General features: G+C 40.5%; 1 protein-coding gene across 1 annotated transcript in view; it reads right to left on the bottom strand.

The window, feature by feature from the left end:
• LOC136411831 (glutamate receptor ionotropic, kainate 2) overlaps positions 1–8,528 on the bottom strand; it is a 56,521-nt gene extending 47,993 nt beyond the window's left edge. The window contains exons 1-2 of the mRNA XM_066394580.1: positions 8,417–8,528; positions 6,180–6,476 (exon numbers count right to left, since the gene is read on the bottom strand). Coding sequence (XP_066250677.1) covers positions 6,180–6,258 — 79 coding nt within the window. The 5' untranslated portion in view covers positions 6,259–6,476; positions 8,417–8,528. The remainder of the gene's footprint in view (positions 1–6,179; positions 6,477–8,416) is intronic.
• Positions 8,529–14,291: the final 5,763 nt, after the last annotated feature.

Consider the following 14,291-nt stretch of genomic DNA (forward strand, 5'->3'; position numbering starts at 1 on the left):
AACGTGGGTCTTAGATCCATGGCCTCGGGGACGGCATCTGCGAGGAATAATGAGGACGTTTAATTGTGTTTTCAAAGTTTCTCGAACACTATAGATGCAGGTGTAAACACTTAGGCAGAATTGCAAAGTTCGCGAATTGTCGAAAACGTAATATTTCTTTACTTAAACCTGAAATTTCACTATTTTCTTTGTGCAGCTACCGTACAATATTCCCGCACTTACTAGACGAAGTTTGCCTCTAACTAGCAGCAGATATGGTTTGGCAAAACAACAACATAGCTCTATTAACTCCAAAGTTTGCTTGGTCACAGCAACACTCAGTTTTGGACAAATTACTATACCTCAATCTTTGGCATTGTTCTAAAGTATTTTTAATTCTAGAAGAACTCATGTTAACTTCCCGCAATGAAGACAAACGTTATAACTAAACTTAATCAAATAAATCTCCCTTAAGGTTAGCTGCCACTTAGTGTTGAAATTTATTAGCTCTCTGCTAAGTATATAAATTAAATTTTGCCCTCCGGTTATTGTTCCATATAATCCCAGATATAATCACCCCAGTCCCTTAAGTTACATAAAGCCCTCAAACTTAACTCCTATGAGCTTAATAGTGCGAAGTGGCTGCATTTATTCGTCTAGTTTTACATATTGCGGTCCGGGTACTTGGCTTTAAATTTAAATCTTAACTCAGTCCTTATAGTTGATTGTACAGATTTAAAACCACATTTTCATTGCTCGCCGTAAAACCTTCCCAGCCTCGTCCTTTCTCTACTAACTCAGACTTTATTGTCCAATTTATCATGCACTTCAAGCAGCAAAGAGAAACTCGAGCAATTTATCCTTCCATACAAAATCTTGTTCTCTTGTTATTGAGTGAGCTTTCATGGGCTACGCCCATGTATCGAGACCTACACCCAGCCAATTTTTATCACCCACACACCCGGTCAAACCATTTTCGACTGGAGCTGAAATATTAAAGCATCGTGCGCTTTATCAGATCCTCAGGATGGAGATAAATGTTCGGGGGCTTTAGTAACATGGTAACTTACTGATATCATCTTGATGGTTTTGGCAAGGGAACGAGCTCTAGACTAATATAAGACGTTATGATACGTGACGTAAAGTGTAATAAAGAACGCGATATGGGCGGCTTTTTACATGGGTGCAAGATGAAAAATTTGTTTGCGAGTGCGAGCCAGATGGAGGTTGTTGATGGGCAGCTATATTGGAGGGCATGGTGATGAAGCTTTAATGCAATTTGTTTATTTATGAAAAGCAAAAATTCCTTATTACTTGAAAATGTTACTTTTATATCTAGAGCGATGAGAGACAGGAGTTTTCCAACTTTTATTTACTTATCTTGCGCTCTGCAGTCTTGGGACGAGAAAAACCAATGAAACAAGGCATTTTCTAAATTGCTTGTTGTTCATAAAATATTCTCTGTGTCATAAAACAAAATATGAAGAGAATGGAGTTTGTCTTTTTAGTGCTACATCCCTAGCAACGCTGGTTCGCGAATGTGTTTGCGAATTTCGCGAATGAATTTGAAACAAATTGTGAATTATTCCAATTTGGTTTCAATTAATGTTTCAATTCATCGACAAAGCTTAATTGGGTCGCTCAGGTTGCTTGTTTTACGTCGAAGCCAAATAACTGAATACAACCACAATCTGCACCCTGAAATGAAAATTAATCCTCTTCCGCGTCTCTGTTTCATTGCAATTATTCGATGGAAACGTGAGATTACTCTGAGAAAGTAATAGGGCCGTTATAGTTGTTATTGTTACAACCGCATTGTGTGATACTGAGTTTTCGGGTAAGCTGACTTTTTTGTAGTTTCTAGGGTTCGCCGGTTCTCCGTCTTTGAAACATTAAAGCAGTATTTTATTCGAAAATTTGCATTTTCCTCTAATCCTTCCACAACTAGCCTGCCAAAAGAGAGGCCTTAAAGGTTGCCTGATGAAAAGATGCAATTATCCTTGTCCTGAAGTACCCAGCTGTTCAATATTAGGAACTGGGATTCCCGAACCGCAATAACTATAGCGCTCCCTTCAACTCAGGAAAAATCCATCCAATTTTCAAAGCAAATCCTGGATGAGCAGCAAAAAGGTAATTTGCCCATTTTAAAAAGTCCAAATCGGCATTTTTACGAGATAGCTGCCGGTAAAAATTTGCTACTCCTCGTGCCATGAATGCGAATTTTTTACCCACATTAACATAACACTCTTATAAAATTCATCTCTTAATCGATATATACATATGTCGCATCACACTTCAAGTTTGCCCCTGTCACCTAGCTCCGAGTGAGAGTGATTATATCAAGAATAATAACCGGAGGGCTGAATTTAATTTATATGCTCGAACCTTATAAATTTCCATGCGACAAAGTTTCTCAAGGAGGTTTTGCCGCTCATATTTAAATTAATATGAAATCTCCCACGGGCTTAAATCAGCGCCAGAGAACAGTTTCGTAGACTAATTTAGTGCTATTAATTACTTTCGAAGTTTGATGCCCCATTCCAATATAAGCTTTCAAAGTTCAAGTCGGATAATTTCGGCTTGAAATTGCGGATTCAACGGGATCCGAAAATGTAACGGAAAACCTATTAAATAGGCATTGACCATCACCTTGTAGGGCTTAATGTCTGTATAAGTTGTGCCATGTCATTGTTAATCCGCATTTCCTAAATTGTTTGATACATTTCGGCACCAAATTAGCGATAGATGCCTTTAAGAAGTGAGTTGCGCCGCTCGAAACAACCAGAGAGATCAGGGGAGTCCCCGGATTCTATTGCAAAAGAGAAAACTCGTGAAAAAAAAAACTGTCTTCAATAAAATTTGCGGATTTTATATTTTATTCAAAAATTTCTTATCTGTTATATATGAAATCAGGGGCGTACGAAGACTTTAAACGTGAGCAATCTTGTAAAACAATGCTTGCGGTAGTTCGAGACCAGCGACGTTACTCTTCTTAATATGACTTGATGCGTTGAGGCGACTTAATTCTGTCCACATGAAGAACTCCAATTTCAGTGCACCAAAAAGGAGCTGACACAGCAATTAACAAGTTACTTGTTACTCTATTTACATGGGAGTTTCAAGCCCCTAGATCGATGCAATTTGGCAATTTTTTATCGGTCTGTTTTTGGCTAAAGCCGCCAGTGCGGCACCACTGCCCTACTTAGCGAATCTGCCGTGGAAAGTATTCATTCGAGGTTTGCAAGGGCTCTCGAGGGATGAAATATGGTGTTTATGTGCAATCTAAAGGGGTTTTGGGCATGGGCGATAAAGGAGAAGTTGGCTTATAAGCAAAATGCAGCCATGTTTCAGTTATTGTGGTCCAAGTACTTACTTTGTTTGCACGACAGCGTCCGGGAAATCTCCGAAGCAGAAGTAATTCCCCAGACAATATTGCCCTTTTTGTTTCACGGAAATTGGAACTGGTGTCAGCCCTACAATGGAAATCTTCCAAGCCGCCAACTTGGGTTTTTAGGGGATTTAATGGAAGCCCACAGTGCTCGAATGTTAGCGATAAAAGCCCTAATTTACAGAGAAAATCTCGAGTATTTTGATAAAGGAAATTAAGTTACGCACACTCGAGGAGATGTGCGTAGGAATTAAGATTTAAAATTATCTCTTATGCCTAAGCTTCCTCCTCGAAGTAGAATTCGAGCTGAGGTGTTCCAAACAAGCCGTTATCGCAGCATTACACTGCAAAATTCGATAAAGAACGCCCCACTTTGTGTCAGAATAATAGACTGAACGGTCTTTGGCAACAGTATCTTGTTCCTCCCGAGGGTGAAAATTTTGTCAAGTTCTAAAGGTTAGTTTAGAGCTCAACAATGAAGAACTTTTTGCGTTAGAAAAAGTCGAATTCCTGCCAGAAGATTCGTGTTCCATTATACGGAAATTAACTCGAGACAATAAAGGGCAGGGACCGAAATTAAAATACCTCGAAGAGGGACGTGACGCAAATGTGGAAAGATGGAAGGCCAAAAAGAAATTGAAATTAAAAACTCGTTGGTGTTTAATGTACCTTTGGCTCTATTGCCTTTTGTGCCCCGAATACCGAATGTGCTCCTTACGAAACTGGATTTCTAATCGAGTTTATGGGCGGCATAATTTATAATCTCGAATTCACTAGATGGGTTTTGAATATCCGAAAGAGTTTTCAGCGGAGCTCCCGGTTCACAATAATTACTCCGTGGCAAGAAAAATATTATTTACCCCTAATTCAACCCCAAAGCAAATCCGCCCTCGTAAATTGATATTCGCAGGCATTAATCGCTTGTACGCAATTATAATTCCGCCTGTGGCAGATTCTTAAGCTTCACCTCCGCAGGCAGGAATTTATTTGCCAAGCAATTTGTATCTTAAGTGAGTTAAGCAAACGTTTACCTGAGCGTATTTGAGGCAATTTTCCGATGCCTCAAAAGTGGGTTTTATTCCTCAAACTCAGCCGAAACAATTCGGCGTGCTCCATAACTCTACAGCCACCTCCTTAAGTGGTTTAAGTTGTAAAGTTTATCTTGGAGCACTCTCCTGTCTTGCGGGACCATATTCATAATTTAGAACAAGAATTATTGGGCCAATTACAAGTTTACACTTTGTCTCCGCTGTAGTTTACGATAATTAATGGCCTCTCGACAAGCCGGTAAAGAGATAAACCGTGTTTTATGGATATTGAGGTTGAGGTGGGAATCGCAGGATGTTTCTTTGCACCAATAGCCGCGCTAGAGGATTTCTAGAATGTGTTGATCAGTTAACTTCGGGGAGTTACGAGTGATAAATGAGTGCGGCTCACCGGTGGACGTTGTTGCCATGAGTGAGACAAGGGGCGAGTTGCAGGAAATTCATATTTTAATTAAGGAGAATTTTTTTTTTCTTCCGGCCTGCCGACGTGTCGGGGTTTCCCAGTCAGCCTACTGTGATCCCCCGATCGACAAGATGGAACAGTTCGATCGGCGCGACGAGATCGGACTTGAACGATCAAGACCCCCGATTGAACTTAGTCGGCCGAGATTTCCTGGTCAGACCTGGACGGCCAGACTGGCCTTCACATCTACAGCTCGGTTTTTCTACATGTAGGAGGCAGTGGCAAACACTAACCCTTGAAAAAAACAGTTTTTATAAGAAAGATGATTAAAATTAAAATAAATATTGCTACAGGTGGCGTGAGGCCGCCACAGGTAGAAGACAAAGGCAGAGAAGGAGTTTATCATGGCGGCACGCTCGACTGAGTAATTTATTGCTGCATTTTATTCTGGAACATTTATTTATGCGATCGTTTGAATGTGCGTAAGAAACATGTAGAATCTTCCAGTTAGGGGATCTCTGGTTCTATAAAGAGCGATAATAGTAAGCAATATTAAAGTGTTTACAGTGTTTAGGTGCGATTCGTCCGGATCTCCAAGTAGCAACGATAAACATGTATAATACAAAGAATCGATGACGCAAAAATATGCAAATTGCAATATCCATATACATATACTAAAAAAATATCACCCCTTATTTTTCGAAACAGCTCATCCCCAACCAAATTTTATTTTCCCCCCGAGCTGGAGCTTCGGAGCTGCACCGACGAAGTAAACCGAGTTAAGGGGGGATTTCTCGTTATCGTTTCTGTTGGTTTATCTAAATTTTGATCCGACAGGCCTCCGTTTTTACCCATGCTCACGTTAATTTATTAAAATTTCTCCTTCTTACTGATGTGAACGATTAAATCCCGGATTTAATTTTCGATGACCGCAAGCCGGGCCCGCATTGGGGATAAATAATTAATTTCCCATTCGTGGGAATGAAACTCGATGTGCGAGATGATCGGTTCAAATGCAAATTAAATAAATAAATTTATTAATTAGTGATGATTTGCTGCTGCAAAATGTCAATTTATTCAGTATTTACCGTTAAATGATCATGTTGGCAGAATGGAAAATATTTCTAATTTAATGTTCTGTTTAAATGCGCCTATTGAAACAAGGCTGCCAGGTTCACGCAACCTTCCCTGCCCCAAGTGAGCTTGCCGCACAACGTAACCCGGCCTAAGCCCTAAAACAGTCAACTAAAGACCTTAACAGGCCCCTAACTCCGTTCAAAGTTTAATGGCCCATTAAAGAGCCTGATGGCCGCAAAGTGAAACGCTATATTATGAGCTAATAACTGAAACTGCAACCTCCTACCTATTCTTATGACAGGTGGCAACCCAGCTGCAACCAAAGCAATCCACACACCACACAAAAGTAAAACGGACACTTCCATGGCGCACTTCTATATTACCGCACAGATTTGTTTAAACACGTCCATAACACCGCTCGATTGCTTGTCCCATATTGGACAAATAGCGTCCGTTGGGTGTTGATTTAGGATAGCGGGGGAGAGACTGCAAGAATGGCCTGGTTTGTTTGTCCTACGTTGTTTGGGCTGTTACCGATATCGTGTAAGGGGGCCCTTACATGGTTTGAATATATTTAGGCGACCTGAAACAAACACATTATTAAATTGCTGCAGGAATTTAAAGAGAGTTTGGAATACGAAACGTTCTCCAGAAGTAACGAGATTTACGTTGAGGATGACTTGAGAACACATAAACCGATTTTTATTTTCAGCTCTCGAAATTTCTGGCTCGAATTTAAAGTTGCTTTAGATAAAAGAGTGTGAGCAGAGGCAAATGGAGACTCAACAAGACTCGCCACTCATAAGTCTAAAAACATTGTCTGTGAGTAGAGAAAAATCTCTCTCTGTCAAGGTTAGGTCAAACTCGTTATTGTAAAGGTTAGAAACACCATAACTCATTACCTGCGAGTTTAGAAACGGTCTAGAAAATGTTGATCCTCTGAATCGAGCTTAGAAAGAATAAGATGGGAATTAGAAAAATGAAAATCGTCCACAAGTTTAGAAATATGTAGAACTTGAGTTCAGAAAGATTGTAGCTCTTGAGTTAAAACATTTTGGCACTCGCGAGTTCAGAAACGCATAAAGTTCAGCCCAACGTGTCTCACGTAGGCTTAGAAAAATTGGAGCTTGTCTTAGACGAGTATAAAAAAAACGAAAAACTTAGACAAGATCATGCTCCTTTGTATTATAACTCATCTTCCGCTAGAAATCGTGAGTTAAGAAACATCATCATCATCATCAATAATTGTGGAAAATTGGAAAACTCGCTCCGACTACGGATTTAGAAACTCTGGCGAACTCGTCTCTCTCGAATCAAAAAATATTGCCACTCGTTTTCCGTGGGATGAGAAACAACACTTCTACTATTTAGAAAGGGAGCGACCGATGTGATAATGAAAAGTCGCATGTTTATTTTCTACGAGCTTTGACGAGTATATGCACTTCCACCTCATACTGAGTGAGTTTCAAGACGTTTCTTTTGATTCTTGGCTCATCCTCTGGAAGCTCCACGACTCAATTCATCTCGAGTATGGCAAATTCATAACTCATGCTCGAAATTTCCTAGAGCGATCTATTCGAGACAATGCTTTGTTATCATCATAATTATTGTCAGCAGTTAATAGTCTATGTATATCGGTGCTAAAAATGAATATTTCGTTATTTAATTTTGAGCCAAATTGTAAATTATGAGCCCACTCATCACAAACATCAAATGAAAATATTATAACGAAATTATACGAATAATAATAATTTTGTTATTCGTATGCAAGTAAACTCAGTGAACCAATTTTATTAATAATGATGCAAAAACTTCAGTATTTGCGCAACTCCATTGTTATGTATTTTGAAATTAAAATAATATATAATTTTTCCATTTTCCATGGAGGGTACTTAATGAAGAAACCCAGGGGCCTGAGAGACAACCAGCTTCCGCCCATAATCCGGAATCCCGCTGGATATCTCTAATGAGATTATCTTTCAATTAGTCTGATTGGACCTAAAAAGAAGGCGCCCGTTGCCATTTATTGCCGCTTTATCAAAGGGCCTAATGAATCGCAGGTGATTGAGCCGCGATTCTCTGTAATTTGCAAATTAGTCGGTTTCAAAAGAAACAGTTCAATTCGTCTAACCATAGGGCAATTGTTGGGAATTTCTGCATTTAATTGAGGAAATTTGCAGCAGCTTTGGTGAAGAAAAACAATCGAGAATTTTATCGGATGAGGACGCTTGCTTCCTTATCAATCCTGGCCGAATGGGAAATTAGAGCACTCATAATTCCATTAGTAAGGCACAGGGGTATTTTAAACAGGAATTTGCAGGGCCGTTAGTTAAAAAGGGCAGACGCGGTGGGGATTTTAGTCGCTTAATTCCCGGTGATTAGTCGGGAAGAAGAAGCCAAGGAACAATGTTAATTGAATAGGAATGGAGATTTTTTTAAAATTAATTTCTCCCTTAAATCATTCTCACAGTAGAGCGATTAAGAGCAACAGTTTAAAAATATATTTAAGGAAACGCATTTTACCTCAAGACCTGACCATTCCCAAACCTCAGTCCGCGACAAACTTTCGAACCACCCGCCGAAACAAGTGGCGATCTCGCGACGCCCCGAAATACGACGTCATCGACGCTCGCCGCAGCGTCAGACTGAGCCTTGCAAAAGGTCGGCGGCGCCGGGCTTCGCGACGCACGACTGGGACAGACGCCGTCTTCGACGTCGAATTTTTGACGAAGACCCGCCGTCGCTGATTGATATTTCGATGTTGTTTACTTTGGTCCGGCCCTCCGGCTCTCGCCTAAATGGGAACGATGTTTTTCTCTATTGTGCCCCACGGGCACCCTTCAAGCAGGCTCTGGGAACAGCTAACAATCGGCTCTTGAAACCTGAGTAGAAACTAGATAGTTCCTGCAAAATGCTTTAATCCACCTGATCTGGAAGTTGTATGGAGATGTGAAGGCAAAGTGGTGAGAAAAGGAATGCTAACGCTTCTCTCGCCAGGGACATAAGGAGTTTAGAAAATTGGAAAGCTCGGAATGGAGCGAGCTAAGAAACATCCTGAAAATGGCACAGATCTATCTCGTCCTATGAAAATTCGGAAGACAAGAAAGCTCGATTAACAGCGAATAAAAAAATCCATGACTGAGAAGACTGTGGCAGCAAAAAAGTCTAGAGAATGAAAGATTGAGAGACTCCTTAGAAATCCGACAAACTTTCTAGAGATGTATAGCAATATCGATTCCCTATAAGAAATCGATGCCTTTGGTTAACTTTTTCCCAGTTTTACTGCATCCTGTAGCGGAAGATTCTCTATACGTCAAGTTTTATTGAGAAGAAACATTGCAGGCGATAGACGGGCTAAATTTCAGCTAAAATATCGGTTATTCTTAGGGAGAGAAAGAGAAATATTTCATTGTGATTTCAAGCAAAAATTACAAATTTAGGATCTCTCGTGGTATGCCAGCTGATGTTTCTCGTTAATTACTCGAGTTTTATGAAAGGGACTAACCCTCACGCTTTCAAATCTTTAACAGACAATCCAGTAAATATAACCCGGGCCCACATGGAAGCCCTAAACTAAAAGGCGCCAACTCACTTTATTAGCACAGAAAGATAAAACTGCCGTACAAAAACATTTCATTGCAGCAGGGCAGATTGTCGGGGACGTCCCTGGGGCCAGATTGGGGAAATAGGTTACTGGGAACAATAAAAAGGCCGAGTTTTTGTTTGCTCGAGCGAAAAGACCTCAATGCCACATACACTCGCTTATAATTGCCGGACATTTTTAAGTAGATGTTTGCACAGTTGCACAGTGAGTCAAACCCAGAGTTTTCCAATCTCGCATTGTGCCATACAACGATCCACAAAAGAGAATTGTAAATTGAAGGCTTTGTCACGTTCCGAAACTGAACTGGAGAAATGAATCAACAGGAGAAGGGACGGTATGTCCTTTGTCCCTGCAATGTTGTAACGCAAACCCCCTCTTTCTTTATTATAACTTGGAATCGCAGTTAAATCCGCCTTTTGATCCAGCTTAATAGAAAGCGCGAACAACGCGATTATTTCGGATTTAGACTGAGGAAGGTAGCAATTTAGGAGGGTGAAGGTTAGGGATATTCGTCACTTAAAAAGGGCAAAAGTAGGTCAAAAACTGATTCGCATTACGCCCACATTGAATATTTGAATCGGGATTAAAATTCGAAAATTCGAAAACTCCCAACCTTCATCGCTGTGATATTACCATTGGGAGACTCTTTAAACTGATTTTCCCAAAAATCCTTACATCTACTAGAGATGGGCAAAAGCGACAAATTCACAACAATGTAATTCATTGCCACTCAGTCAATTTTCGAAAAATCTGCACATCCACTAGAGATGAGCAGAAGCAATTTTTTCACTTTGCTTTATAGCTAATTAAGGCAGCTCTCTATTACCACCTTTAACTGCATTCAAATCCAATTAAACGCGTACTAAGCAGGCTTTTAAGTTCAATGCTACAGCTTATTGGATTACCCTCTGCGTCGCCTATAAGTGCATGCATAGACACATAATAATAGGATCATAGAAACACGATTCCTACGAAGCCTTTTTGCATTATTCAGCCACATGTGATTTCCTCAGGAAATTGTCCTTACATGCCGCTTATTAAAGTGATACATCTCGATTGCAATCTAGCCATCCGGGGAGGTTAATTTATTCCTGCTGGTAATGGTAGCAGGTTCCAGCAGTAACCGCATATTAGTACGTTAAATTATACCGGCTGTCCAAGCATTAATCCTGCGGGAGATATGAAATTAATGCTACTGCAAAGCTGGATTCAGGAATAATTTTCACTTCAATCCGCCTTTTATAAACTGGTGCGGAGGCCAAATTTTAACGCAAAAAAACACTGCAGCATACATTCAATTAATTGAAATCTCAACTACAACTGCTCAACTAAAACTGAAACTCTCATGGTAAATTTACGTGCTATTGTAGCGAAGTTGCAAATTCCTGGTTGCAATGCAAATTAAATTTGACAGACACCTCTTTGAGGCTCTCGTTACCAGTCGAGTGAAATATCGACGAAGCTCTATCACAAGTATGCCGAAGGGAGTTAAAAGTATTTCATATGGGGACTGAATTTAACTTAATCGCTATCAGCTAGTTGCCTATTTGCTAGATGATAGAGGGAATCGAGGCGTGTGTCTGAGGAATGCAAAGAAGGCAAATAAAGTCGTTTATAATCAGATTACAGGGCGGTTCGTTCAGTAAGACGTTTACTTATTCATAGGACCTGGGCGGCATTACTTATGCATTCCGGCTTCTTAAGGAAGCCATCATCCGGAGAATTTCCTAATATAAATCGCCTTGCAGATGGAAAGGAATTAAAACGAGGGCTTTGAATATTTCGTCTCTCTACGTACTTATACATCTATTATGTAAGGAAAACTATTTAAGTGAAGTGTCACAATCATTATGAATTTTAGTCAAGATTGAAAGTTTTTTTCGATTTTGTGAACTCGTGAGTTGTTCGATGTTTTCAACTCGTGAGTTGTCCCGTTTTCTTAACTCGTGAGTTGATCGGTTAGTTAACTTGTAAGTCGTTCGGTAATTCGTGACTTTTCGAGTTTCCGAATTCCTCAGGAGTCAAATTGAGTTTTCCCAATTTCCCATCCAATTGATAACGAGTTACGAGGTTCCTAAGCTCGAGAGATAAGTTGTGGAGACTAGCGAATTAGACTGGCTCTTCCAAATTCTCCGTTCTTAACGGGGGAAATTGCAAGGTTTCTAAACTCATGTAAGTTAAGTTGTATTGAGTGTCCAATTCTCAGCCCTCGCTCCCTGCGAAACTTCATTAATGGGCACCTGAATATATATGATGGTTACGCTTCGCAATCCCGGCTTTCAGCCCTTACTTCCCTCTACCTGGGACCATCTTATCCCTTTAATCAGTGACAGTGAGAGCACCCAAGGATCCCGTTTCCAATTTAATTTACTAAAAAGGTTTTTTCGTCTTGAAAGTAACTGAAAAGTCCCCAGATAGGTAAATAGAATTTGCAAAGGTGTCCTGCAATTTCACGGGTTTTAAGAGATTTTCGATACGGTTTTTGCCCCCCATACGTGTAAGTTCGTAATTTTTCGACTAAACCAAACACGAGCCCCGGTTACAGCTTTGGCTGCAACAAAGCTACTAAGGGATATTTCAGCTCAGTTACTGCTGTGTCCACAGCTATCGGGAAACTAGACGACAAACCGAGTCAAAATTGCGAAAACGGTCCGTGGGTAAATAGATTATTCGTTCGCTGCGAGACTTCTTGCCAGACTTTCCGGATCCAGTTTAATTTCCAGATTCAATTGGAAGGCGTCCATGTAAGGCGGACAATATATTGAGACACAGCATTCGAGATATCTCTTATCTTAGAACGATTTGACTCATTAATTTTAAAAGAATTGTTGTGTTCCGAGAAATCAGCGCTTCAGTATTCCATTGAGCAGTACTGAGACAAGCTCCTGCTTAAGCGCTGAGACTGCTGAAATGGAATAGATTATTTTATGCTCGAAAACCATTAATATTTAATTGGGAGTCTCCGGGAGAAGTTTTAAAGGTCATTCAGCAAAAAGAAGTTTTTAACTAACAAACCGCTCGGCGCCATCTGACTCTGAAAGCTGCAACTCTCGCCAGTATATCCGAGTTATCGATTAAACATATTCAGCATTTTTCTATGGTATCTCTACCTAATACCAAAGAACTTTGGAGTTAAATCTTGGGCGTTTGAAAGCTCTTTATGGAATTAATGTGTCCTTAACGGCTATGAACCAGATAAAACACAGTTACTGAGAATGGAATATGTCCCCTAGGGCCTCGTAAACAACCCTAATGCCTTTCGAGATTTATTATAGCCCTGGATATGGCTTTAATACCCAACAGTTACCCAACAGATACTCGTTCTGGAATGCTGTGACAATATTAGGGCCATCAGGACCGCCGATCCCTGAACCCTTCAGATTTCGTTGATTTCCCCAATTTCTCCCTCGAATTCCCTTAAAAAATTATCCACTTCACATTTGCAGCCAATAAAATCAAATCACCTATCTAGACACGCGTTTTCCTTAGACTTGCGCGCAATATGGCGCGTTTTTGATCCTTTGAATGTTTGCGGAAAACTTTCCAGTTCGAACCGGCACTCGGGCGCTGGTTTGTCACGGAATTCCTCGCTTAAACACGCGCACTTACCCGGTGAAACTTCCCAATTTGTTCGGTAAGTTTGCTTATCACAATTCGTTAAAGCATGATACACACTTTGTCGGCGGAGGCAAATTGCTGACCGAAGCTACATGTATCGCGATACAAAGCCGGATGTTTTGATGTCATTTGCGATAAATTTATGGTCCTTGAGACAGGGTTTAAGGGCAGGCTTACGTATTAAACCTTACGTAAGCTGAATTATAAATAAGACACTGACGCGACACAAACAAGGCTTTACAAGGTTAAAGTTACGTGGAAGAGGGTGTGGGCTTTTGTTCGAAAAAAGTTGACTGAAAATGAGGTGCTAGTCAGGGGGTAAGAGGGGATGATATGAAGGGGGATTATTTACACGAGATCGCAAGGGAGCTATAAGAATTTGCAAGCTTCCTATCAATATTCTCCTGCGCTGTAATCGCAAAGAAAGATCCCTGATCGAGCTATTTTGATGCAACTCGGCTTTTAAACAATAGGCACGAAAATATATCTCGAAGCCGCTTATAGGGTGCAATGCTTAGGGCCCCCTTGAGAGCCAAGTGCAGGAATCTCTTTTTACCTTAAATCATTCCAGTCACTCGCTTTCGGCCAGCTTTTCTAAAAGAATAACAGTGAATGTCAAATTACTTCACATTCTGAATCCCCTAATGGCGCCTAAGTAGCATACACGGAATTGATTATGCAACTCCCTGTTTAGTTGCAATTGAAGTGTTCAGTATATTTTCTTTAATTTCTGCCCTAAATAGGAAATATTTCTTCACGCCTGATCAACTGCGAATGTTAAGCGCAGACCTACAAAGCGTATCCCAAGAATTTTGGGTCACCCCCAAGGAGCTTCTTAGATTAGAGATAGACGAGAGACCACCCGTTTCCAACTAACTTTTTTTCCAAATACACTGGGTCAACTTACTTTTGATCTCATCCCACTCCTAGGAAAGCTGCCTTTATCCAACCCAGTGCATCGTTTGCGACATTTTACTTAATGTTATTGCCCGCTACAGACGCACGTCTAATCCTATTTTTCCCCATCCTTACTCAGTGTCAGATTACCGAAGGGCTCAGTCCCCGAAAGATGGAAACCCAATAAATAAAATCAGAAAGAATCGTTCTAATATTTCGCTCGAAACGGTGACTGCGAGCTCGGCTTCATTTGTTCAGATTTATCGCAGCAGATAAAAG

This window comes from Euwallacea similis, chromosome 10 (genome assembly GCF_039881205.1).
Source record: "Euwallacea similis isolate ESF13 chromosome 10, ESF131.1, whole genome shotgun sequence".
Lineage (NCBI taxonomy): Eukaryota > Metazoa > Arthropoda > Insecta > Coleoptera > Curculionidae > Euwallacea > Euwallacea similis.